Source organism: Gouania willdenowi, chromosome 18 (genome assembly GCF_900634775.1).
Source record: "Gouania willdenowi chromosome 18, fGouWil2.1, whole genome shotgun sequence".
Lineage (NCBI taxonomy): Eukaryota > Metazoa > Chordata > Actinopteri > Blenniiformes > Gobiesocidae > Gouania > Gouania willdenowi.
Window position 1 is genome coordinate 12,259,889 of NC_041061.1, and position 13,171 is coordinate 12,273,059.

General features: G+C 36.6%; 1 protein-coding gene across 1 annotated transcript in view; it reads right to left on the bottom strand.

Moving 5' to 3' along the window:
• The window catches only part of LOC114480064 (ATP-binding cassette sub-family A member 1), a 243,088-nt gene that overhangs the window by 114,315 nt on the left and 115,602 nt on the right, over positions 1-13,171 (bottom strand). The window contains exons 30-32 of the mRNA XM_028473858.1: positions 10,661-10,788; positions 2,324-2,422; positions 1,147-1,336 (exon numbers count right to left, since the gene is read on the bottom strand). Of these exons, the coding sequence (XP_028329659.1) occupies positions 1,147-1,336; positions 2,324-2,422; positions 10,661-10,788 (417 nt within the window). The remainder of the gene's footprint in view (positions 1-1,146; positions 1,337-2,323; positions 2,423-10,660; positions 10,789-13,171) is intronic.

The following is a 13,171-nucleotide window of genomic DNA, read 5'->3' on the forward strand; positions in this document are numbered from 1 at the left end:
TTATCATTTGTTTGACATTTGTGTTACTTTTTACTTTTATTTAAGTCAGGGAGCAACCGCAATACTTTTACCAAAGTCATTTTTTAATCAAGTGTCTTTAATTGAGTATGAAGACTAGTACTTTTGCCATCAGGACTTCATCATTACGAAAAAAAAAAAAAATTATCAACCATGTCGCGGTTTAAGATGAGTTTGCTACTGCATAAGACAGTCCAATTCTCCTTATTAAGATGACATTGAAGTGGTGGTAGCAGTTTTTTATCTATTCACCTCTGAGCTTAGGAGGGTTTATTATCATTGTGAGGCGGCCGTTCAAGGCTTTGCATTTCAATTTGGAGCCCAGCATTCTCCACGTACACCGATTGGCTGAAATAATGAGTCAGACAGTGTGAGGTATCCAAGAAACCCACCGATCTCTTTGTGGATCCAATCATTAGAGGTCACACAGTGCTGCAAACTGGCTGCTTTTATATTATTAAATTGATGGCTGAGTTAGGATAGATTTTTACAACAGAGATATACAGACAGAGGGAAATCTGGACAAAAAAACAAAAAAAAAAGGTAAATTATCCATCCCGGAAAGACGCCTTGAAAAATAATAGAAGGATATTTTATACAACAAAATGATTCATGTTTTTTTTTTTTTTTGTTTTTTTTTTTATCATTTTTACTCGAGCTGGCCAGATTTGATGCTCCAAAGGGCCGGATTTGGCCCCCGGGCCTTGAGTTTCCCATGTGTGTTTTAAACCAACATGTTCTTGGAATAAACTTAACCACTGGTAATCGCTATTTCTCTGTATTTTCAGTGGCATCAGTTTCAGTCCCTCTTTCTTGTGTGCAGGTTTGTTCACAAAAGCAAGCCAGCACAAAGGACTGATTTGCATTTTGCAGTGCAATCAAAATTCCTCCTTCTTAAGTACCTTTACATTTTCAAATTAAAAGTATGCTGAGTGGGACTTTCTGACCGCAGGCTAAAAGCTACCATGATAAGCATTATTATTCTATGTTCTTGTCACAGGTTTATTCATTATTTATGTCTTTTGTTAACAAAATAAAAAAACTGTTATTTAATTTTTCCATTAAAGATTTTGTATTTGTAACTAATGATTGCAGACTGTTTGAGAGAGAAGTAAATATGGGACTAACCTGTGGTGGGGGTAGACCTCCTGCACCCAGTGGGCAGTCTGGTAACATGATGGTGCGTTTAGGGGTGCTGCATTGGCATGAAGGAGAGGGGTTTGACATGCTCCAGTTCCCATTGATGAAGATGTCCATGACTGCCTGATCCACAGGAGGTGTAAACCAATCAGACCCACCAGAAGAGCATGGTAACTTCCTGTAAAGCAATGGGAGAAATATGTGAATTTCTAGCTCCCACTGAGTCTTTCGATCAACAGTTTCTCCTTCACATACTGTTCAACTTCTCCCATTTTTAATAATATCTGTGTATTGGTCATTTGAAATGTCTGTATCTGTGGCTTCTTCGTAGGAGAGGGAAAAAAATATAGATTTTTTTTTTTGTTTTTTTTTTTTGCGTGTGTGACAATATGGAAAATCATTATTTCTCCCCAGAATTGATTTTAAACTTTTATTGTTGTTTAATGTTTTCTGTTGCTATTTTTTTTAACCATGTGAAGCACATTGAATTGCCTACTCTATGAAATGCACTATACAAATATATACTGTATGCAGTGTAGTGCAATTTCATGTGTAGTTGAAATTTCATTTCTACAAGTGTATGATTCAACTTTTGCTTTTGTATAAGGAATGTAAGAACGTAAAAGTTTGCGAAAATCGCTACTCTTGAATCGAGATACTTCGCAATACAAATCAAATCGGCACCCAATCATCGTGATTAAAATCCAATCGCTTTTGTCCCTGCCCTACTCCTGAAATCATATCTTTGCTTGAATAAGGAGGATACTCGTCTACTTTGAGATCTGGAATACAAACTGAGATGAGACCAAAAATAGATGTTTTGCTGTAGGATGAACTTTCCGATACATTTGCAAATGTCTTTTTCAATGATAACTTAGAGAACTTGTTTGGATTGATCGGCTATTTAAAAAAAAAAAAAAAAAAAACTGCAAGACTTTGATTTGGAACAGATTACTGGTACTTACAGATAACATCGTGGAACACACCTGCTTGCTTGGGCCCTTACACTATTACAAAAGCTGAGAGTTTCACATCATACATGGCAAAAAATAAGTACTTGTCAAGACGATACAGGACCAATAACGAGGTACACATAATAAACCCATCCCCCCCACCTCACACTGGATGAATCCATCTAAATTCAGTTTATATTTGGATTACTTACAGTATTGGGTCTCCATCCATACAGCGTGTTCCAAATCCTGGGTTATCCACCAGGGTCTCCACAATCCTGGACATCTTGGGATTTTCAGGCATGTCGTTGCTATGAAAATGAATTAAAAGCTGGTCAACACAGAATCCTTCTTTAATCTGACAATTGATAACAAAGACAGTCATGTGACGTATTTGGGTGACAGCGGTGAATAGTTGGCAGAAGGGTCATCTTCTAAAAGATTCCAAAGGATTTTGAGAAAGTCAGGTAGTGGTAGTTAGCTTTTGTGATGAAAATGTATTATTTAATTATAATATTTATTTATTTAAATGTGTTATTTTATTTAAAACAGTGTAGCAGAACCCAATCCTCCCACGTTAATGATTCATTCCTCACTGAATGCATCAATTGTATTTAGCCTCTTGATACAAGGTAGGAGTTTGTTCAGTGGGTCAAGGATTTGTTAAAACTACACTGTATGACCTGCCTCAGTGCAAATTAATATTTCCATAACAGCACATCAAAATAATCCTTCTTTACAGGCATATGTACTCTTCATTTGAATGTTGAAAACACGTGTCAAACACACACGGCCCAGGGGCCAGAACTGGCCCATTAGACCATCCAATCTGGCCCGCCGGACTAAGTTAAAAATTATTGTCTAAATTATCAAATAAATCAGTTGTAATAATAATAATAATAATAATAATAATAATAAGTATTATTATTATTATTATTATTATTATTATTATTATTATTATTATTATTATTATTATTATTATCAACACATTTTATTTGGAAGCCAGCGCCTTTCAGGTCACCAAGGGTCACTTTACAATGCATAGTAGCCTATAGAACCCACAAAAAGCTAAGCACATGACTGCAGTCATTTCAAATATCAAATTGTTCAAAGAACTTAAATTTCCTGAAATTACTCCACATATTTTTCCCAAATAAAATAAAATTTGGTCACAAAATCAATGAATTTAGAAGTGAAACTCCTGCAGGTACTGGATATCTGTCACGTATTGCCTGGATATTGGTGACGCCTTACATACGTTTGTTACATGCATGATTTTGAATGCCGTGTACAGTAAAAATTTGCGGACATTTATGTTGAAATTGCTTGTTGTCCCTCCTAAAGTCTGCGGCCCACTTAAGATCCAACTACTTGGTATTTGGCCCATTAACTAAAATTAGTTTGAAACCCCTGGACTAAAACCGTGGATGATCATACATCCTACACTTGGCATTAAAATAAAAAGTAATGAATGCAAACTCATTGAGTCAGGCCAAGAAATCCATGAATGTGACGGTTTTCTTCGCGTGAATATTTCCTGATTGGTATTCAACAGATTCAAACCCGTTCATGGCTCTGTGTACAGCATAAACGCATTCCCTGCCTTTCATTATCATCCGAGTGTCCTCGACACATCCAAGTCTTGCTTTTCCGTCAAACAATCTTCCCTTTTCCAATTCAAATCTCATTATCAACCACACACACGTCCTTTATCTTAAGGGTGCAATGAGAAGTTAAAAACAGCGTTTCATGAAGACCATCGTGATGGCTTTGTGCCAGCTGTGGCCACAGCCCAGCCAACCATTTGGATTAACACAGTGTTCATTGTCTCATTTAGAAGCGTCTCCATGAAGGTCACACGGTCATTTTCTTGGCCACCGCCGAGTGCAAATGAGGTGGTTCCGATAGTAAAAACGGATTATGTGCAGCCATCTGTTTTGCTATTAACAATGGCTGAGTTACCATGTTATTCAAGATAATAAAACTATTGGATGGTTCCGAAATGAAGACGTGTGCTTGTACAGAGAAATAGTGGAACTAATTTACACTCATCTACTCTAAATGAAACATCGCAGGAGTGAGACAATATCACAGGAAAGTCAAACCAAGGCAACAGCATATAATGGGGTAAAAAAAAGTCATTTAGTAAATGTGAAATAGAAAATATATACGTTTTAAACAAAGACTCCGAAAGTAAATTGAATATGTTTTAGAGCATCAAGTGAATAATTCATTCGCTCAGCCTTCTGCTTTTATTCCACAGCTTGCACTTTAATTACGAATAAAGTATTCATGTACAAGGTTTCTAATCATAGCCTTGAGACTAAACTGTAAAAACAGGTCAATCTGTCATTATAGTATTTCAAATGTTTTGAAGATATATTAAATGGTAAATATAACTAAATCCTAGCTCTGAAGGCTCTACACAGTAAAGAACCAAGTAAGTTAAAGAATGAATTTAAAGTGTTCTCTCAAAAAAGGGATGGGAAATCTTGGGAAAAGCTGTATTGTGAAAAAATCACTGTATAATGGTTTTGCTACAGTGGTATACGTACATCCCTATAGCCTCGTTCACTGGGCCAAAGTTGAAAAAGTTCTGTTTCCTCCCTCCCTTGTTACTCCACATTTTGTAAAATGTCAGCTCCAAACGGGCGAGTTGGATTTTCCTCGGTACCTGACGTCACGTACCGGAAACTTTGACTTGTTTTGCGACGTAGCAGCTCCGGTAAGTGGAGTGTTTTGAGTCAGGGTTAGTTTTTTGTTGTCTTTTAATATAATTTATTGTTAATTATATGTATTATGTTGTAGTTTTGTGTGTTTTTGTTGTTCTCGTGTATATTGGTTGTTGTTTTGTGTCTTTTTGATATTGTTTTGTATATTTTTCTGTATTTCTATAGTCGTCTTTGGAGTAAGTTTGCATATTTTTGTTGTCATTTTGTTCACATATTGTGCATATTTCATTTTACACATTTATTTGGAGGCCACAGAAAATGAAACAAAGGGTGCCAGTTGTTTGTCCAAAAGTCTTAAGGCTTGTTTTTTTGCTAACTGTAAAACTGAGCCTTCTATCTGTATTCCAGGATCATTTCATCTTTATTTGAACAGACCCAACAAAGCTGTACGCCTAGGACCCAATTTAGCTGAATGCATAAATAAATGGGTTTTGCTGAACCAAAAACAAAGCAAGGCCCTTAAAGGGATCCTCAAATGTTGTCAGAAATGAATCCTAAAAGCCATTACTGTAAATGTCCTTATTAGGAAATCTTTGCCTAATAAAACACATTACTTTGCACCATAACTTGACCATTTTAGAGCCTACATGTATTCCGCCATCTTGAAATCACACAACCCCAGCTGCCTGTAAACATCCCATTGTTTTCTATTGGAGTGAAGCGTTCAACAGGGTTTTTCAGATCGTTCAGCAGCTTTTATGGTGCAAAATTATGTTTTGTTCGGCAAGGATCTTCAATTGAGGACATATCAAAGCCACATTTGTAAAAACAGAGGCGGATGCCTTTAACCCTCCATCGTGTCTCTTCCTCAGATTCTAACATTTCAGATTTAATAGTCGCCAGGTTTCATACTTTGCGTATATATTGGAAACACTGTTGAAAGCCAATGTCTTCCTAAAGAGAGTGATTAGTAGTTCCACTACAAGTCATCTTATATACATACTGTAACACTCACAGCCTTTGATAAACGGAACAAGTTGCCTGACACCAACACTCGGCTTGATTCATTTCTGTCATTCCTCACTTTGAAAAGTGGGGGTGGGGGGTGGTGTCGTGCTTCCATGGTCATGTGACTGAGAATATGGAAGTATTGCAGTTTAGCTCTAGTGGCAAATCCAAAATACAGCCATTTGCAAACATGCCTTTTATTTTATCTACTGTATGACTGATTTATTTTTAATATCTTCTACCTGCCTATTAGGACTCATTAGCTCGCAGCTCTACAGACATACTTGACAGCGTGTGTACGGAACATAGTCAGTCAGGGATTTCTGGGTTCAACTAAATACAAAATGCCTGCGGGAAGATTTGGAGGCTGTGAGCAGGAAAGCATATGTGATGAGTGACAACACTGTGGGTGGAGAGAAAACAACACAGGCTGTACTGATGTTTCAGCACCATGGACAGAGCCAGGGATTTACACGTTTCATGGCATGAATACGATATTCAGGAATGTGATCCTTTTTTTTTTTTAAGGAGAATTGTTTACGGTATGGTGGAAGTTTTAAGTCTGAACATTCATGCCAGTATTAAGAATAACGACCAATCTAAGCATTAACGCGAGAAAAAACACTGGATTTTTTTGTCGTGGTTTGTTGTCTTTTCGTGTGTTTTTGGAATTTTGGAAATTTCTGCTGGCACTTTGTGTATTTTATGAGTCATTCTATGTGTTTTTGTTATTTCTTATGTGTTATGTTTGCATTTTGTTTATCCTCAATCTGTGCCTTTTTGGATTTTTTCAGTATTTTTGTCATTTTATGGAATTTTTATGTAATTGTTAGTGCTGTGTGTTTTTTTATTTTTGGTGTCATTTTGTATATGTGTTGTTGTTTTGTGTGTCTGATGTCATTTTGTGTGTTTTTGGAGTCATTTTGTGTATTTATCTGTCATTTTACATTTTTTTGCTGGCATTTTATGTATTTCATGAGTCATTATACTGCATGTGTTTTTGTTATTTTTTGTGTGTTATGTTTGCATTTTGTTTATTGTCAATCTGCCTTTTTTAGATCCTTTTTAGTATTTTTGTCATTTTAGGTTTTTTTTCTGTCATTTTGTGTAATTGTTAGTGTTGTGTGTTTCTTTGGTGACATTTTGTATTAGTGTTGTTGCGTTTTTGTGAGTTTAGTTGGTTATTTTGTGTGTCTAATGTCTTTTTGGGTGTTTTATGAGTCCTTTTTAGTGTATTTTAGAAATGTTTTGTGTTTATGTTGTTGTTGTTGTTGCTTTGTTATATTTTGGTTGACATTCTGTGCATTTTGCTGTGATTTTGTGTATTATGTTGGGTTTCATATTACTTCCAATTTCTTGAATTACAATTTTTGGGGGTCGCACAAAATGACACCAAGGGTCACCAGTTGCCCATTTCTGCTGTATGCTATTCTAAATGATGGAACAAGATTGTACAGTAAATCAATATTAACAATGTAACATATTCAGTTCTGTTTCTGAGACAAATAAGTCGCAGCTTCCATCCTTAACCCTCCTATTTTTCTTGGGGTCAATTTGACCCCATTCAGTGTTTATTGAAAAAAATATTAGTTGCCTTTTTTTTTTTTTTTTTACATCCTATTTCATGACTTATCCTAATTTGATGGGTACAACTGATTAAGCATAAAATCATCATGATAATATTTTTTATTTATTGCACACATTGGTGTTGCTCTCGGGTCAACTAGACCCCAAGCTGTTTTAACTGTATAAAACGTGTCCATCTGTGTGTGACCCATGTATGTACCCATCCCCAATGACCTGATGGTGGCGCTACAGGAAAGGTCATATCATCACCACAACCAATAGATTTCATACTTGTGGTCGTTAATGATGTCACTAAATTTGAGGAGATTTGGATGAAAACTATTTAAGATAAATTAAGTCAAGGTTTCATTATCAAGGGGTTATTTATGTGTTCAAGAAAATAAACAAAGGGCCTGACACGAAAACTTGGTCAAAGAGTTTCAGAAAATCAAATCCCTATAAGGGTCAGAATGACACCAAGGGTAAAACGTGTTTGTGATGTTTGAGGACAGTAGGAGGGTTAAGATCTGGATACAAGCTGAAACAAATGTGTTCATCTAAAACTGGTGTCACACTGCTTTGATACCATCAAAGTGAATTTATTTACAGTGTTTCCAGGAGGATTAAGATCAATAAATACCTGCTGAATGAATGAATTAGCCAAGACAGCTTCCTGTCACGAGAACGCGAAATGAAGAAGGTGTCAAGATAGTATTGATGGTTTGAACAGTAACGTCAGTGAAATACAGATGCAAAAACAGTAAAAAAGGATTGACTTATAAATATAACAAAAAAAAAAAAAAAAAGAACAACCACAGCATGCAGTTTTGTACCATGCCTATCCAAATTAGGATTCCCAAAGAACAGACATTGACAGCAGTGAACTTCGTCACTTTTGTGTGCGCTCTTGTTCTCATTTGGTTTTTAAAGTGCACCAAGGCTATGGCCTGTCACCAATTACGCTTGTGATTCACAGCAATATCAAGCCGCTGCCAAGGACGCGGCCGTGTTAAGATTGATAACCTTGGCAATGCAAAATTCTCCAGCCAAGGAAACAACCAGCATAGTTTGCTGATTAGTTCATACTTTGTCTTTTCCTCTTCCTAAGAAAACTTTCCTACAGAGTAGCTGTCACTCAGTGAAGTGTTCAAGACAAGATCTGCACATTCTGACACCCTTTGTTCTGATAAAAGGAAAGATCTCAAAGAACTGTAAAAAGTTGTGAATAAATTTGAGATCACTAACGATTTTGTAAGGGTGTCCTGATCTGATATATCAGCCTGCATTTAAAATCTCTGCCATAATACATGTTTTTATTGGATTTACTGAGGTTATGTTTCAGGGTCTTCTAATTACTTCTGCACAGGGGCTTATATTTTCACCATTATTTGTCTTTTAGTAGGACTACGTCAAAAGCCCATAACATTTTAACTGAAGATAAACCTTACGATTACATTTTGGAGGGGGATCCAGATTAATTTACTGACTCTGGATCAGTTTAAAACAAAATCTAAAAAAATCCTCAATATATCTCATTATTAGTAATATTTCAAAAAAATCATATCTAGGTTCGTAATTGACCGATTTTTATGAAACTGGACTAAGTTTTGTCAGGTTTCTTGATCAGTAAAGGTTGTAGATAATTTATATCTTCCTGAAAATACACAAACTGAACCTACAACTCATGTTCAATGGAAATGTAAGAATATTTCCAGAAAGCACAAACCAAAGCGTAATAGAATTTGTATTTTTTTTTATTTATTTTTTTTTTTTTATAGCTGTCAGCTAGCAACTCAGATTTCGACTCCTCACCTCTCGCTACCATTTTGTGGCTGGATCATTAAATATTTGATCATTTTCCTGTCAAGGGCTGCAAATGATCACAGGTGGAGGTGGAGCGGAGGTGACAGAATACAATAACCAACTATAACATTCTAGTTTTCATTCCTGCATTTCACTTACTGAATGTTGTCAGGATCAATGTTGTGTGAAGAGGTTTCAACCATAGGTGGAGTTTGAGATTCTTGCCAAGAGAGGCAAAAGAAAGATGTGTGTAACATATACAATAATGCAAAAATGATTAGTAACATAAATGATAATGTTGACTACAACAATTTGCGTTGACGCGTCGTAACGTCCACCGCCACGGATATGGGTCAAAATGCATGTTCTCACTCATTCACTCTCTTAAGGGATTTAATGCTTCTCAAATGCAGCAGCATATCAAGTATTAAGTATCATATACGGTTTGAAAGCTTAGAATCTTTTGTTTTTTAACCATATAAACCATTCTAAGACACAACCATCTCAGAAAACACAGTCAATTATTTTGTCAAACTTGGAGAAAAAAAGATGGCGGACATAAACAAGCCAGGACTCCTCACCTTTAAAGCAATGCCATGTCTTACTGAATCCAAATATTCCATCAAAAGTGGTCTCAATATCTTCCTAAGGCATTCAAAAATCTAATGAATCCCGGCATTTAGTCCAAAACACAGTAAAACTCCTATGAAAATATAAAAAGTAATGTTTTATTTTCAAGAAGAAAGCAGCTCTGCCCTGATTTTTTCTTACTTTTTTATTTTAGCTCTGTGAGGCTGACAGTGTCATTAAAAATCCTCATTTTTAGATTCATGTTGTAAATTAATGATAAAATCAGGCCAGTGGCCGCTTTCTGCTTCATTTTTGCTGCAGTACCACACATGAACTGCTGGGTGCAGTGTTGCATCACCATTTACACCATTAAGAACCAACCTAAAGGCAGGACGACGATGGTCACATGACTCGAGCACCAAAAAATAACTTATTATTTTCAAAACAACAACAAATGAATTCATGCATTTTTCGTACAGTCAACTGTTTTTCAAAAAATATTGGGAAAACTAATTAAAACTTTTGACCACTAGAGGGGGCAATGATGCCGCTGCTCTCCGCAAACTTTGCGTATGGTTTAAACCAGTGATTCTCAACTGGTGGGTCGGGACCCAAAAGTAGGTCGCGGACCTGTACTGGGTTGGTCAAGGAAAGCTGAGCAAAAAATGTCATGTGTGTCTTTTATATTGAAAGAAACTTTTCTTTTGACAAAAAAATATATATGCGTGTTTTCAACAGCTATCTTTGAAAAAACACTACATTTGGTTGGTTGAATGAAAAAAGAAAGAAAAAAAAAGTAGGTCGCGATTTGATGACCAAGGTAAAATGTGGGTCCCAGGGTGAGACGAGTTGAGAACCCCTGGTTTAAACTATCAAGAATCTAAAATGCTTGAAGATTACAAAAGCTTTTTCCAGCTTTAATGCACTTACCTATAAAACGTGGTTTGAGGCAGGCCGTACATCCAGGGCTGAAGCTCCAAACTTGGATATTCAGTGAATGGCGGCACAATTAGGGAGAAGATCAGAGACAGACACACGAAAACAGCAGGCAAGACCACCTAGGAGGAAAAGGGATGGATCTAAAGTCAGGATCCCCTCATTAAACAGTCGATACACATTTGTTCTCATGGCATCTGAAGACTTTCGAGCAAATTGCTGCAGAAACTGGTTAAAGCGGAGCGTTAAAGTCGTGGCACAAAATTTGTGACGGAAAGTTTTGGAGAAAAACACATTCTCCATCTTTGTTTCAATAACTCCTTGAGATGTTCAGCCTTTTAATCATGCAAAACAAGCCGTGGACCAATCAAATTATAGCTATCTTCCTCCAAACGGGATAAAAACCTTTATTAGTCTTTATGGGTGTCATTATGGGGTGATGCAGCACTCAAACAGTCAATGAGAGATTCATTCACCACCCTCCATTCTCCCTCTCTGTTGGTTCCCTTACTGTCATTATGTTCCATGAAAGGCTAAATGACTGATGCAATCAACAACAACACAGGACCAGCGCAATAAAGCATTAATGTGCTCCCTGCCAACTTGTTTGGGCTCTTTTGCATTGTTTTATGAGGTTGATTAAACACTTCCCCGCGTCGCTGACATCATCCGGCCACTCAAACGTAATTAGTTTCTTGCTATTCTCTTGTCTTTCGTCTGAAAAAAATACAAAACCAGAGACAGACGCGTGCTTTGCTTTCATGCTGCTGAGTTTTATGCACTCTTTATTTCTGTTGCTTGCGTAAGTTTCCTTTTGTTACATTAATAAAGCTGACAAGGAGGTCAGGGCGCAGGGAAAAGCAAGAGTATCTTTACTACTAGTTAATCTTTTGTAAGTTGGATAGCATAACAGCTCGCGGCCTCCGTGTGTTTTGATTAATTGCCGAGCACGCAATTTGCCGGGTCAATTCAAGACACAACAATTGAAAAATCCCTAAATATACTTTATGGTAGCCGTAGCTATGGAAGCATGTTCAGGAGTAGAAGATAAACAGCAGCAATGAGAGTGAAAGGCTTAATGGCTGGACCTGGAAAAAAGAAAAGAAAGAACTGCTCTTGTTCTTTTGCGTTCTCTTTTTTTTTTTTTTTTTTTTTTGTTCCAACCCCTTTTCTCTGGCGGTAGTAATTGCAGGTGACAGCTGGTGCGTCTTCCATTGAAAGAAATCTGGGAGAAACAGGCAGAAGTCATTACGCTCACAAAGCCCAAGTACTCCCATGAACAATGCATGAGTTTATCTCACCCCTCAAATTTAGTGGGGATTTAAAGGAAAGAATAGGATTATATGCAAAATGGTGGGGGGGAAAAAACCACAACAACACGATTAAAGATGTTTTATTCCAAACAAAGTCAAATACCTCATTAGTCTGAGAGTATTTCCAAAGATGAGCATTTCGCGCCTTTAAATGCGTGTTTGTGGCTTTGCGCCTTCCATTAACATGGATAAAGTCATCACAGTGGATCATTTTACTTATCTTTTAATGAGAGTTTTTCATAATCCTTGGGAAAAATTAAGTAAATTACCAATAAACCGATTATCTCACGTCAAAAAAACAGGATATTGGGAAACATAAGCTAACATACCTGTGATGTAACAGCCTTGCCCACACAGATGTAGTTAGATGTTGTTATTTTCTTCTTTATTCACATATTAAAATTTTTTAGCTCCAGCTAATAAGGAGAATGCTAGAGAGGCACTAACTAAGCTCAGGGTGACCATATTTTGGGCTCGTCTTACTCAAAGTACTCAATGTTTTCTTTAATCTACCATGTAACAGGTAAAATACAATATAGTAACTAAATAGGTTGTTATGGTCAATAAGGTTTTGAAAAATCGGTGGTAACTCCACTCAATCATCTTTATTACACATTATAACCTATATAATCTGTACTTGAAAAATCTCATATAAACCTTCATAAAATCTTTCAGTCATTGAAACAACATGAGAAACATCACCTCCCAGAAATTGATATTAGCAGAGTTACGGTGTCATGTACTGAGTTTGCATCATACTGAGATTGTATATGTGCATATATGGACATGCGCGCCCATGCGTACTACCTGAAAATGAATTTTTGCTAAAAAAATAAATAAATAAGAATTCATTTTTGTTTATTTTTGTTTTCAAAGTGAACGGACACGTGTTTTATTTGTGTATTGGATTAGGTTAGGGTCATAATCTCAGCACGGAGGTAAACTCAATACGTGACAAAGGTCTTTTCAATGAATTGTTCCCGAGATGCGTTCAAGGTCATTGGGAAACCCGGACAATTTCATGAGATTTTAAAATCCGGCCGGACAAGACGTGAAAAGTGGACATTTGTGGGTAAAACCGGACGTATGGTCACCCTCACTAAGCTGCATTTCTTCAGTTTTCACTAATGATTCAGCCTTCTCGTGTATGTCAATTGGTGGCTCATCTAAGCAGAGGCTTGCCTCACAATCC